This window comes from Trachypithecus francoisi, unplaced genomic scaffold, assembly GCF_009764315.1.
Source record: "Trachypithecus francoisi isolate TF-2019V2 unplaced genomic scaffold, Tfra_2.0 Lachesis_group14, whole genome shotgun sequence".
Taxonomy (NCBI): Eukaryota; Metazoa; Chordata; class Mammalia; order Primates; family Cercopithecidae; genus Trachypithecus; species Trachypithecus francoisi.
Window position 1 is genome coordinate 47,922,745 of NW_022681459.1, and position 13,494 is coordinate 47,936,238.

General features: G+C 50.5%; 1 protein-coding gene across 3 annotated transcripts in view; it reads left to right on the plus strand.

Annotated features, from left to right (window-relative positions):
- The window catches only part of ZNRF3 (zinc and ring finger 3), a 178,196-nt gene extending 165,200 nt beyond the window's left edge, over positions 1-12,996 (plus strand). For 2 of the 3 annotated variants that reach the window (XM_033233113.1, XM_033233114.1), the window contains exons 6-9: positions 1,798-1,965; positions 3,789-3,891; positions 4,627-6,399; positions 9,044-12,996. In XM_033233113.1, the coding sequence (XP_033089004.1) occupies positions 1,798-1,965; positions 3,789-3,891; positions 4,627-6,399; positions 9,044-9,087 (2,088 nt within the window). In that variant the 3' untranslated portion in view covers positions 9,088-12,996. The remainder of the gene's footprint in view (positions 1-1,797; positions 1,966-3,788; positions 3,892-4,626; positions 6,400-9,043) is intronic. The other variant, XM_033233116.1, reaches the window with a different exon arrangement.
- Positions 12,997-13,494: the final 498 nt, after the last annotated feature.

A 13,494-nucleotide genomic window follows, 5' to 3' on the forward strand; every position in this document is an offset into this window, starting at 1 on the left:
ACCCCTGTTGCCCTGACACTGGGGAAAACCAGGACTCTTACCACCTTATTTTTTGATGGTGCAACATGGAGCCTCACAGCTGTGGACTCTGAGCTCCGCAGCCTGTTCCCAGTGGCCTAGAAACAGCAAAGATGGAAAAAAAGTAAGAGCAAACTAGGCCAGGCACCATGGCTCACGCCTGCAATCCCAGCACTTTGGGAGGCCGAGGCAGGCAGATCACTTGAGCTCACGAGTTCAAGACCAGCCTGGTCAACATGGCAAAACCCCGTCTCTAGCAAAAATATAAAAATTATCTGGGCATGGTGGCGCGTACCTGTAGTCCTAGCTACTTGGGAGACTGAGGTGGGAGGATCACTTGAGCCTGGGGGGCAGAGGTTGCAATGAGCTATGATCGCACCACTGCATTCCAGCCTTAGTAACAGAGTAAGACCCTGTCTCAAAAAAAGAAAAAGAAAAAAAAAGAGAGAGAGAGCAAAACTTACAGCCCAGTGCCTTCTCTGTTCTAAAAGGGCTAGTCCTACAAAGGCTGAGCATTGGGAATATCCTCAGCAGGTGTTTCGAAGGAAGTGTTTATTTTATTTTTTTTATTTATTTGAGACAAGATCTCACTCTGTCACCCAGGCTGGAGTGCAGTGGCATGATCTCGGCTTACTGCAACCTCCACCTCCCAGGGTCAAGTGAATCTCGTGCCTCAGCCTCCCGAGTAGCTGGAATTACAGGCACCCGGCTAATTTTTGTATTTTTAGTAGAGATGGGGTTTCACCATGTTGGCCAGGCTGGTCTCAAACTCCTAACCTCAGGTGATCCGCCTGCCTTGGCCTCCCAAAATGCTAGGATTACAGGCATGAGCCACCGCGCCTGGCCCAAAGGAAGTGTTTAAATCAATGTTAATAAGTATTATAAACACTCCACAGGTCTAGAATATGTGCTGTGGCAGTCAGAATTTTGAGTGCTTTCTCAGAAGTCTATTCTGGCGTGATTGAGAAGTGTTTGCCTGTCTCAGTGCATCAAGTGGCGCCCTAGAGCCTTGGTCCTCAGATAGGATCTGTGGTCCAGCAGCACCTGGAAGCCTGATAGAAATGCAGGGTCTCAGGCCCCACTTCAGACCACCTACACAGTATACCAGGCTCTCCGGGTGATGCTTGATGAACAGTAGCTGCTGTAGCACTGCAGCTGCCACATCACTTTGTGCTTGTAGGAAGGAGAAACTCAGGGGTGGAGGGCAGTGAGAGGATAAGCAGAGATCTGGACCCGCAAATGTATGGCAGGGTCGTGTCTCAGGGGAGAGATGGTGGATCCTGGAAGGCAATCTGTAGAGAAGAGAATCACCAAAGTTCTCATGAACGTTAAGCGACCATTCCCAACAGGATGATGGCTTGTGTTTTTTGAGCACAGCCTATTTGCCAGGTGCTAAGCACTTACACATTGTCTATTTACTGTCACCACCTCTTTCAACAGAAAGAGGAGGAACCCTTGGCATAGAACAGGTTGATAACTCAGGGTCTGGCAGAGTTAGGAGGCAGCAAGTCCAGGTAATTGGAGGAGACCCCTGCCTTCAAATCAGAGAGACCCCTGCTAGTCTTGCCACTTGGGAAAAGCCTAAGTTGATGTCGTGGACGTCCCATGCATCTGGAGAATATGTGCTATGGCAGGCTGAGTTTTGAGCGACTTCTCAGAAGTGTTCTGGCGTGATAGAGAATTGTCCACCTGACCCAGTGAATCGAGTGTCATGTCCCTGGGGTGACTGCCACTGTCATACGTACTGGACCCTCACACAGACCACATTCTGCCATGCAGAATTCCATGAACAGGCTGGCTGTGCAGGCTCTGGAGAAGATGGAAACCAGAAAGTTCAACTCCAAGAGCAAGGGACGCCGGGAGGGGAGCTGTGGGGCCCTGGACACACTCAGCAGCAGCTCCACGTCCGACTGTGCCATCTGTCTGGAGAAGTACATTGATGGAGAGGTAATGGCAGAAGCAGACCTGTCCTGGGTGGGGAAAACATAGGCAGGTCAGCAGGGGTGCCCAAGACCTAGAAGGACAGGGCCCTGTGTTCCATCACACACATCAACTTTTAGAGTCGCTCTTCTGAAAATTCTGAGACTTAACTTGATACTTGACTGGGTGTTTTTACTTGCAAAGAGATGGGATTTTATATCCCTCACTTTTTTTTCTTGTAGCTCTTTAAAATTTTTAGGCCTAGTATCATGCCTGTAGTCCTAGCTACTTGGGAGGCTGAGGTGGAAGGATCAGTTGAGGCTAGGAATTTGAGGCTGCAGTGAGCTATTATTACACCACTGCATGCCAGCCTGGGCAACAGAGTGAGACCTTGTCTCTCTTAGAAAGAAAATTTCAGGCTGGGCGCGGTGGCTCAAGCCTGTAATCCCAGCACTTTGGGAGGCCGAGACGGGTGGATCACAAGGTCAGGAGATCGAGACCATCCTGGCTAACACGGTGAAACCCCGTCTCTACTAAAAAATACAAAAAACTAGCCGGGCGAGGTGGTGGGCGCCTGTAGTCCCAGCTACTCGGGAGGCTGAGGCAGGAGAATGGTGTGAACCCGGGAGGCGGAGCTTGCAGTGAGCTGAGATCCGGCCACTGCACTCCAGCCTGGGCGACAGAGCAAGACTCCGTCTCAAAAAAAAAAAAAAAAAAAAGAAAATTTCAGACCTTCAGAAAAGACTAGTACCATAGACGATGTATGTCAAGGGCCTAGAATCATCCATGATGTACATTTTGCCACACTTGCTCACTCTCCCTCACTCTCCCTCCTTTCTAGACAGATGCATACATAAACATATTTGGGGTGTAGGGAGTAAACCACTTGAGAATTACAGACATTTGATGCCCCTTTGCTGAAAATGTTCCACTGCTGCAGAGACTGTTGGATGGAAATGGAATTTTTGCAGAATAGAATAGCAGATTCTTACACAGACTCTGGATTCTAATCCTGGCCTGGGTGGATTCTAGTTTTGTGACCTTGGGCAAGTGATTTCGTTTTCTTGTGACATGGGCCCAACACTGACCAGTATTCCAGGTGATAATGAGGGTTCCATGAGAAGATCCAGGGTAGACCCTTTGTTATTCTGTCAGGCACAGTGTTAGGTATGAGCTGGAATATTGTGCTGGACAGGTCAGAAAATAGAAAGACAAAATGAGCAAATCTGGAAGATGCTTAGGCTTAGGAACTCTGGAGGTGGTTCTATCCCAATAACTCCATCTGTCTAGATAGGTTGCTTTTCTTATAAACCATGTACCCCCATGGTGAGGTTCAGGGTCCAGTAAAGGAGGAGAGAGCAGAGCTTTGCCCCTTTGCTGCCCCATCTGTCAATCATGAGTCCCAGGCATCTTCCTTTCTACTCTTGCCCATTTGGGATACCTGGGGGCAGCCAACACCTCAGAGATGCAGAATATCTTGGGGTATACCTGGTCCTCTCTCCATACCCTTAGGCCTCGCATCCTCACTAGCACAAGGCCTCGGCCTTCCCTGGGTGGAGGCATGAGTGTGCTTGCCCTCCTTCAACTACAGGAAAGACGTCTGCCTCTGTGCGTGCCCACTCCCTTAACACTGAGGACTGTGGTTGGGGCTGACTGCTGGCAGTTTCCTTCTCCCTACAACATATGGGTGGGCCCTGCTTCTAGGAAATTGAGCCCTAATTGGAGGTGGGGAGGAGAGTGGGGAAGGGCACTGGCATGCTGTGCAGCGCTCCTTGGTCTGTGCTGGGCTCTGCAGGAGGACACACCTGCGAGGCTGAAGGCAGACCTGTGTCCCCTCTCTCCCTGCCCAGGAGCTGCGGGTCATCCCCTGTACTCACCGGTTTCACAGGAAGTGCGTGGACCCCTGGCTGCTGCAGCACCACACCTGCCCCCACTGTCGGCACAACATCATAGGTAACTGTCACCTGCCTCAGCCATTGCTGAAGAGTCAAGTTAGAGGACGCCGTCCCTACCAAGTGCCTAGCTAGAGTGTGACATACACCGCACACTTGGGAGCAAGCAGAGCCACTGTGGCACTGCCCTCTGGACTTGGAGGCCTGGCAGCCCTGGGTTTTGGAGGTTGTCTGTACAACCCTTAGGAGAGCCTGGCATTAAGAATCACCCTGAGTTCAAGTTTGGGCTTCACATTAAGCAGCTTCCTGACCTTAGGCAAGACATCTGGCCTCTCCCAGGCCTGAGGCCCCTAATGTCTTTAGTGGCAATAACAGTAATGGTGTTTGCCCACACCCCGTACCATGGGGGTGTTCCTAGGACCATGAGGGATGATGAGTGTGCAGTGGCCAGCTTGTGCTGTTGCTCCTGCATCACTGTGTCATTAAACAGGGATGGAGGGACACTGGCATCTTTGAGTCCGATTCTTTTCTGCAGACTTCTGTGGTGCCCAGTCAGGCAGAGCAGTGGAGAGTTGGGAGCCGGGCCTTTACAGGAGATGGGCCATTTCACACAGGCAGGTCTCTGCCTGCCTATCTCTGCTGCTGCAGCTGAGTTTGGGGGCAGGGTTGTGAGAATGGGCACCTTGGCAGGTGACCAAGCCTGCTGCTTCAGCCTCTGCCCGTTTTAAAAATCCCTCTAGCCCCTGACACCAGTATGCTCAGCCCTGCCTACTCTGTTTCCTCCGCTTGTCCCCAGAACAAAAGGGAAACCCAAGCACGGTGTGTGTGGAGACCAGCAACCTCTCACGTGGTCGGCAGCAGAGGGTGACCCTGCCGGTCCATTACCCCGGCCGCGTGCACAGGACCAACGCCATCCCAGCCTACCCTACGAGGACAAGCATGGACTCCCACGGCAACCCCGTCACCTTGCTGACCGTGGACCGGAATGGGGAGCAGAGCCTTTATTCCCCGCAGACCCCCGCCTACATCCGCAGCTACCCACCCCTCCACCTGGACCACAGCCTGGCCGCTCACCGCTGCGGCCTGGAGCACCGGGCCTACTCTCCAGCCCACCCCTTCCGCAGGCCCAAGTTGAGCGGCCGCAGCTTCTCCAAGGCAGCTTGCTTCTCCCAGTATGAGACCATGTACCAGCACTACTACTTCCAGGGCCTCAGCTACCCGGAGCAAGAGGGGCAGTCCCCGCCTAGCCTCACGCCCCGGGGCCCGGCCCGTGCCTTTCCTCCCAGCGCCTTTCCTCCCGGCGGCAGTGGCAGCCTGCTGTTCCCCACAGTGGTGCACGTGGCCCCGCCCTCCCACTCCCACCTGGAGAGCGGCAGCACGTCCAGCTTCAGCTGCTATCATGGCCACCGCTCGGTGTGCAGTGGCTACCTGGCCGACTGCCCGGGCAGCGACAGCAGCAGCAGCAGCAGCTCCGGCCAGTGCCATTGTTCCTCCAGTGACTCTGTGGTAGACTGCACTGAGGTCAGCAACCAGGGCGTGTACGGGAGCTGCTCCACCTTCCGCAGCTCCCTCAGCAGTGACTATGACCCCTTCATCTACCGCAGCCGGAGCCCCTGTCGTGCCAGTGACGGGGGGGGCTCGGGCAGCTCGGGCCGGGGGCCTGCTGTGTGCTTCGAGGGCTCCCCGCCCCCCGAGGAGCTCCCGGTGGTGCACAGTCATGGTGCTGGGCGGGGCGAGCCTTGGCTGGGCCCTACCTCTCCCTCGGGGGATCAGGTATCCACCTGCAGCCTGGAGATGAACTACAGCAGCAACTCCTCCCTGGAGCACAGGGGGCCCAATAGCTCTACCTCAGAAGTGGGGCTCGAGGCTTCTCCTGGGGCCGCCCCGGACCTCAGGAGGACCTGGAAGGGGGGCCACGAGGGGCCGTCGTGTGCCTGCTGCTGCGAGCCCCAACCCTCCCCACCCGGACCTAGTGCCGGAGCAGCTGGCAGCAGCACCTTGTTCCTGGGGCCCCACCTTTACGAGGGCTCTGGCCCGGCGGGTGGGGAGCCCCAGTCAGGAAGCTCCCAGGGCCTGTACGGCCTTCACCCCGACCATTTGCCCAGGACAGATGGGGTGAAATACGAGGGCCTGCCCTGCTGCTTCTATGAAGAGAAGCAGGTGGCCCGCAGCGGCGGAGGGGGCAGCGGCTGCTACACTGAGGACTACTCGGTGAGTGTGCAGTACACGCTCACCGAGGAGCCCCCGCCCGGCTGCTACCCCGGGGCCCGGGACCTGAGCCAGCGCATCCCCATCATTCCGGAGGATGTGGACTGTGACCTGGGCCTGCCCTCGGACTGCCAAGGGACCCACAGCCTCGGCTCCTGGGGTGGGACGCGGGGCCCGGACACCCCACGGCCCCATAGGGGCCTGGGAGCAACCCGGGAAGAGGAGCGGGCTCTGTGCTGCCAGGCTAGGGCCCTGCTGCGGCCTGGCTGCCCTCCGGAGGAGGTGGGTGCTGCCAGGGCCAGCTTCCCTAATGCCCTCCAGGACACTCAGGAGTCCAGCGCCACGGCCACTGAGGCTGCAGGTGAGAGCAGGAAATGGCAGTAGGTCAGAGCAGGCGTTTCCATCGGTCGTCTCGTCATCTTCTGTCTTAAGCATTTTCTGAATGACTTCTTTTTTGCCCATAGCTTTAAACACCGTCTGAGACTGAAGACTTCCTAGGGTTATTCCTCAGCCTGGCCCTCCTCCCTTGGAGTTCAGACCCTTTGAGCCCTCTGCTTCCACAATCTCGGGATCTCTTCCCCCAAGATGCCTGTAGCCTGTCATGTCCACAGCAGTGCTCTCATTTCCCCCTCTGCCCTGCTCCCCATCCACATGCTCACACCAAAAACCTAGCACCAGCTGGGGGTAGTGGCTCATGCCTGTAATCCCAACACTTTGGGAGCCCAAGGCCGTGGATCACTTGAGGCCGGGGGTTGGAGACCAGCCTGGCCAACATGGCAAACCCATGGAGTCTGTTCATGACTTCCAGGGCTGGGATATTACGTAGGAGCCACTTCATAAACATTCTCGTTACTCAGTACAAAAATTAGCCGGGGGTGGTGGCAGGTGCCTGCAGTCCCAGCTGCTCGGGAGGCTGAGGCAGGAGAACCGCTTGAACCTGGTTAGCAGAGGTTGCAGTGAGCCAAGATCAAGCTACTGCACTCCAGCCTGGGCAACAGCAAGACTCTGTCTCAAAAAAAAAAAAAAAAAAAAGGCCGGACCCAGTGGCTCACACCTGTAATCCCTGCACTTTGGGAGGCCAAAGCAGGTAAATCACTTGAATTCAGGAGTTCGAGACCAGCTTGGCCAATATGGTGAAACTCCATCTCTAAAATACAAAAAAAAATTAGCTGGGCATAGCAGGCGCCTGTAATTCCAGCTACTCGGGAGGCTGAGGCAGGAGAATCGCCTGAACCTGGGAGGTGGAGGTTGCAGTGAGCCGCGATCACACCACTGCACTCCAGCCTGGGTGACAGAGCAAGACTCCATCTCAAAAAAAAGCCTAGGACCCATCCGTATGCCCACCCTGCCCCTTGCACTCCAGCCTCCTGGGCTTCTCAACCTGTCTGTAAAGGACCCCAGTTGTTTGTTTTTGCCTCAGTTCATGAAAATGAATTCCCAGAAAATGAAACTTAGCAAAAGACATATAAGATACAAGTCCATATATTTTATTATTAGATTCAACAGACATCAGATTGCTACAAGATTTCCAAATATGCTGCCTCAGTAATAAACTGTGGAGTCTAGCACCTCTGAGTAGCACTGCAACAAGATCTACCTGCAAAGTACATCCCAAATATATCTACTTCTCTGCACCCTCATTGCTATCCCCTCAGTCCAGCCCCATTTTCCTCTCCAGGACAGAGGCCATAACCTCTGACTGGTCTGCTGTCACTGGTCTTGCTTTCTATTCTGCCTGGAGCCAGAGTGGCCTTTTTTGAAACAAAGTTGACGTCTTTGTGCTGGAAAATCCTTCCATGACTTGCCATTACCTTTAAAATCTTTAAAATGTTGGCCAGGTGTGTCGACTCAGGCCTGTAATCCCAGCACTTTGGGAGGCTGAGGCAGGCAGATCACCAGATCAAGAGATCGAGACCATCCTGGCCAACATGGCGAAACTGCATGTCTAATAAAAATATGAAAATTAGCTGGGCATGGTGGTGGGCGCCTATAGTTCCAGCTACTCGGGAGACTGAGGCAGGAGAATTGCTTGAACCTGGGACATGGAGGTTGCAGTGAGCCGAGATCGCCCCATTGTGTTCCCGCCTGGTGACAGAGCGAGACTCCGTCTCAAAAAAAAAAAAAGTTAACTTCTGGCCCAGTGCTTTGGAAGGCCAAGGCAGGAGGATCACTTGAGGCCAGGAGTTGGAGATCAGCCTGGGGAACATAGAATGAACCTATCTCTCTCTTTTTTTTTTTAATTAGCTTGGCAGGGTGACACATGCCATTAGTCCCAGATACTCAGGAGGCTGAGCCCAAGAGATTGGCTACTCACTTGAGCCCAAGAGATTGAGGCTGTAGTCATGATCTCACCACTGCACTTAAACCTAGGCAACACAGCAAGACTCTGTCTCAAAAATAATAATAATAAATGTTAGCATCTCACTCAGTTCTGTGTGATCCAGCCCCTGCCAGCCCATCTGATGAGCTGGTTCACTCTCCTTGCTTGCTGCTTTCACCCCCTGTGGCCCCATCCCATTCTCCCCATATGCCAAGCTTACTCCAGCTCCCAGACCTCTCCACTACTTCTGTCCTCCAAATCTTAGATTAAGCGACACTCCAGCCCCCTCTGAGATCACCTGCACACGCTTTGTTCACTTCCTGTTATCCTATTGCTAAATTACTTTCTCTTAAGGTCCATAAGCTCTGTGAGGGGGTCCTCTCTCCTGCTTTTCCCAGGGCCTGATGCACACTGGACACGCAGTTACCATCTCTAATATATTGGGTTTTCATGCTACCTAAGGGCTTCTAGAAAGCTCTGTACATCCAAATGAGAGAGGCTGGCTCTCCAGGAGGCACCTGTGCTGTCAGTACAGATGGAGCCCCTCTGGGAACTGGAGCCTGCTTCAGCCCTTTAGCATACATAGGCCTGCCACACGCTGGGGACAGGGCCACCTGAGTCCCTTGCCTGGTCCCATGTGTGGTGCCAGCTCCCTCCCCTGATGATTGTTTTCTCTCTTTCCCAGGACCGAGATCTCGCTCAGCAGACAGCAGCAGCACCGGAGCCTGAGCTCAGGAGGAACTCTTAACCTGAAAATGGGGAACTGTATGGAGACTCCAAACTGACTTCCTTCAAAAAACAAAAACAAAAAAATTTTTTAGCTTTGACAAACACACAAAAGTGGTAATAAAGAGAGCCCTCCTTGTCAACCCAAAATGTGAGCCCCCTGTGGCAAAACCACCCCCTACCCCATTAACAAATCAACAGACAAAATTCTCCGAGTCCTTTGCCTCTTTTGATAACATGTTGTTCTGTTTTGTAAAGTGTGTGTGCTTGGGGTTCTGAGGTGTGGGATTGAGTTCTCTGCTTTGTTTTTTTTTTTTTTTTTTTTTTTAAGATATTGTATGTAAATGTAAAAAGTTATTTAAATATATATTTTAAAGAACCCTAACCGCCAACTTTTGCTGAAAAAAAAAATCACTGCTGCATTAAATGAACCACATCATGTGTAGATACTGTTGTCTCCCTGGAGGGAGCTCAGGCCTTTGAAAAGCTCAGGGCTTCACCTGCCTTAGAAAATGAACCAGAAACTTGAAGTAAAGCTAGTTGATATGGGTACAGGCTCTGAGTGCAAAGCTGCCTCTTTCTTTCTCGTGGCAAATGCCAATGTATACTATTTCAGGTCTCAGATGCCATGCCCCTCCAGCCCACGCCTTTAGGCAGGTGATGGCAGCAGCTAGGAATAGGGTGTACATGATCTGCAGCCCTGCGGAGCCAGGTCAAGCCGCTGCTACGAAAGCTCCAGGGTGATGGGGACAATTCTGCCCAGTGCCCTCAATCTGTCCCCTCAGGTCATGGTCCCAAGTGAAACAACAGTGTTCACAGCCCTGGTCTTGGCTGAGGTCCAGGTCATAGTAAGGGCATGTTCTTGGGCCCCTCAACCTGAACTCTGACCCTCGGGGCAGGGAGGAGGAGGCTGTCCCCTTTGGTTGTCCTGACTTTGGAGTCCTTTGCAAAAATGTTTTGGGCTCCCTGCCACTGGCTGCAGAAATGGCTCGACGGGGTGTGTGGGGACAGACACCCAGAAGGAATGTACTTTTGTGGCCTTGGTGTCCAATGGGGCTGGGGGAGAGTGCTCTCCACTGACCCAGCGGCACACCGATGTGCAGTGCGCATGCGTCTGTGTGGGGGCAGCCACACCCCTCGGCTGCTGCTTCCTTGGGCTGCCTTTCTAGGGGCATGTGCCTGGACCTACGAGGTCTGCACTGAGCTCCATTTGAATGATACCTTTCCTATCCCGTTTCCCCATGGAAGCTCTGCTTCAGGGTTATTCAGTCCTCTGCCTCATGGCTGAAATTGCTCATCTCGTCTGCAGATGTCTACTATCCTGTCTACCTAATGCACTATTATGTATTGATTCTCCATGAGACAGAGAGAGAGACTATCAGATAGTTTACACCCAAAGGGTAGGTTTTTGTATATTTTTCCAGCCTTTTTTATTAAGGGGAAGGGGAGAGTTTAAAAGCCCAAACCGTTGTGGTTTTAAGGTGTTTCATTTTTAAAAGGGAGAGAGAATCTATTTAAAGCTATTTCAAATCAGGGATTGTCATCCTTTTTGTCCAATGTATTCCTTGTTCTTTAAAAAAAATTTTTTTAGAGGGAACTAATCATATTAGTCCTTGTGTTCACTAACTCTTCTGGTCACTTGTATTTATTCATTCATTCATCAGATATTTGTTGCCATCTGAAAGAACTGGCCCATTGGGTCTGAAAGCTCGCTTGAGAATAGGAAACTTGAGACCTGGCCCCCTGTGGGTAGGAGAACAAGGACCACCTGGATTGCCAGGTGATGGTGCTGGTCTTTCTCCAGTCTTGAACGAGAATCTCACTCTATCAGAATGTTTTTCTTAACCTTAGCATACGATGAGGAAATTTACTTATCTCTAGCTAGGATTTGACATCTATTCCAACATCAAATGATCAAAACATTTGCCATTGAGGCTTCACTGGCGAGATCCGTCCTCCATCCTCGGGTGCAGTCCCTTGAGGGCTGCTCCTCGGACTGTGCCCCACACACCTGTTACCGAGGGTGTGAGAAGCGCCTAAGCTGGTGACATGTGATCTGGGACGCCTTCATTTCTCGGGCCAGGAGTAGCAGCTGCTAAGGACAGCAGCTTGCATTACATGGTTTTAAGGAAGCGGGATCTGACTTTTAATATGAACTGCAAAAAGCAGCTTCTCATTGAGATTTTGTTGTTGTTGTTTGGGGGGGGTTGTTTTGTTTTGTTTTTAATGCCTTTGAGTGCATATTTTCTTCCTCATCTGAAACCGAACTCCCAAAGTGGCTTTCTTTAGCCCTGGCTGGAAAACCACCCCTCAATAGCCTTAAGCAATAAATAGATGAGTGCGGAATGTGGCTTCCACTGGGCTTATTAAAATAAGTGTGTCTAGTTTTCACTTGAACCAGTGATAACCGCAGATGGCAAAAGAAACCCATTTAATTTTTGTAGCTTACAGGTGGTAGAAACAAAAATGCAATTTTAAAACCTTAAATACCAAATACCAACCATTGTCTTTGTTTGTTTGTTTGTTTGTTTGTTTTTTGAGACAGAGTTTCGGAGTTTCGCTCTTGTTGCCCAGGGTGGAGTGCAGTGGCGCGATCTCAGCTTACCACAACTTCCGCCTCCCGGGTCCAAGTGATTCTCCTGCCTCAGCCTCCCAAGTAGCTGGGATTACAGGCATGCACCACCACGCCGGCATAATTTTATATTTTTAGTAGAGACGAGGTTTCTCCATGTTGGTCGGGCTAGTCTTGAATTCCCGACCTCAGGTGATCCACCCGCCTCGGCCTCCCAAAGTGCTGGAATTACAGGCGTGAGCCACCACGCTGGTAACACCAACCATTGTCTTTTAAATTTGTGTTCGCTTCTCAGACAGGGAGATCACCAGAATAAAATAACCAATGGTCTTATTTTTTTCACACATAAATCAAAAGAAATGTCCTCTTTGAAGTTTTAAGTTTCCACCAATGACAGATACCCTTTTAGGTGGACTCTTGAGTGGTTTGTAGTGGTTTTATAGCCATGGAAACTGGGAGTATCTCATTTTCCACTGAGAACCCCTGCCCCCAATCCCTCTAAGTTGGGGTGTGACAGTTGGGCATGGTTAAGTGACCCAGCCCTGGGTGTAGGACAGCCATGTACAGTGAAGAGTTCTAGAACCAGCTAAACGTGGAAGTTTGGGTATTTACCAACAAGGTACCTCTTTACGGATGCAGCCCCAGTAAGCTGGCTTTAACCTCAGCTCCTTCTGCATCTCCTCCTAAACCCAAGTCCTTTTATAAAATAAAGCCCCATCTGTCCCACTGCTCACATATTTATGTGCTGCTAGTCTCTACTCGAAGTTTGTGCAGGACTAATGCTTTTAAAATGAGGTCTAAAAAAAAATTACTAATCGAGAATATTATTCTTTAAACAGAACTGCCTTTTTCTACTCTTTATGTAAACTCTTTCTATTGTGTTGGTCTAACAAGGCACTATTTTAAAATTTTTAAATTTCTCCCATAGCACTTAGAAGAGATTTTGTAAAGACTTTGCTGTAAAAATTTTGTAATAAAATGGTCTAAGGGCTCTTTTTCCAACATTACCATTTTTAAAAAATGTTTTAAAAGCTAGAAAACAACTTATGTATATTCTGTATATGTATAGCAGCACATTTCATTTATGGAAATATGTTCTCAGAATATTTATTTACTAATATATTTATCTTAAGCCATGTCTTATGTTGAGAGTGTGACATTTTTGGAATAATCATTGAAAATGACTAACACAAGACCCTGTAAATACATGATAATTGCACACAGATTTTACATATTTGCAGACCAAAAATGATTTAAAACAAGTTGTAGTCTTCTATGGTTTTGTAACAAATTGTACAAATGACTGTAAAAAAAAATACAATTTTATCAAGTATGTGTTATATGTTGTCATTGCTCTGTTCAGTAAAAGTCTACAGATTCAACAAGGGGAGGTTCGCATGGGGCAGGACTTTTAACTTCTACTTGCCCATGGAAGCGTTCATACAACTTTCTCTCCTGTTAATATAGAATCCAGGTTACTGGGGGTTTAGGCAGTGTCACAGGAGATCATCTGTTATAGGGTGTGTGGGTTTATATCCTTGTGAGAATGGTAGGCTTTCTGCTCAGCCCCATGTAGAAGGAGCTAGGGAGAGTGATAGTGATCGAGCCTAGTGGTCCACTTTTTAAAAATAGGGAACCATATGGCCAGCCGTGGGAGCTCATACCTATAATCCCAGCTATTCAGGAGGTTGAGGCAGGAGGATCTCTTGAGGTAGGAGTTGGAGACCAGCCTCAGCAACATAGTGAGATCCCATCTCTCTACCAAGAGAAAAAAAAAACTATACATGTTGGGGTCCACATGTAGTCTTAGCTACTCAGGAGGCTGAGGCAGGAGGATT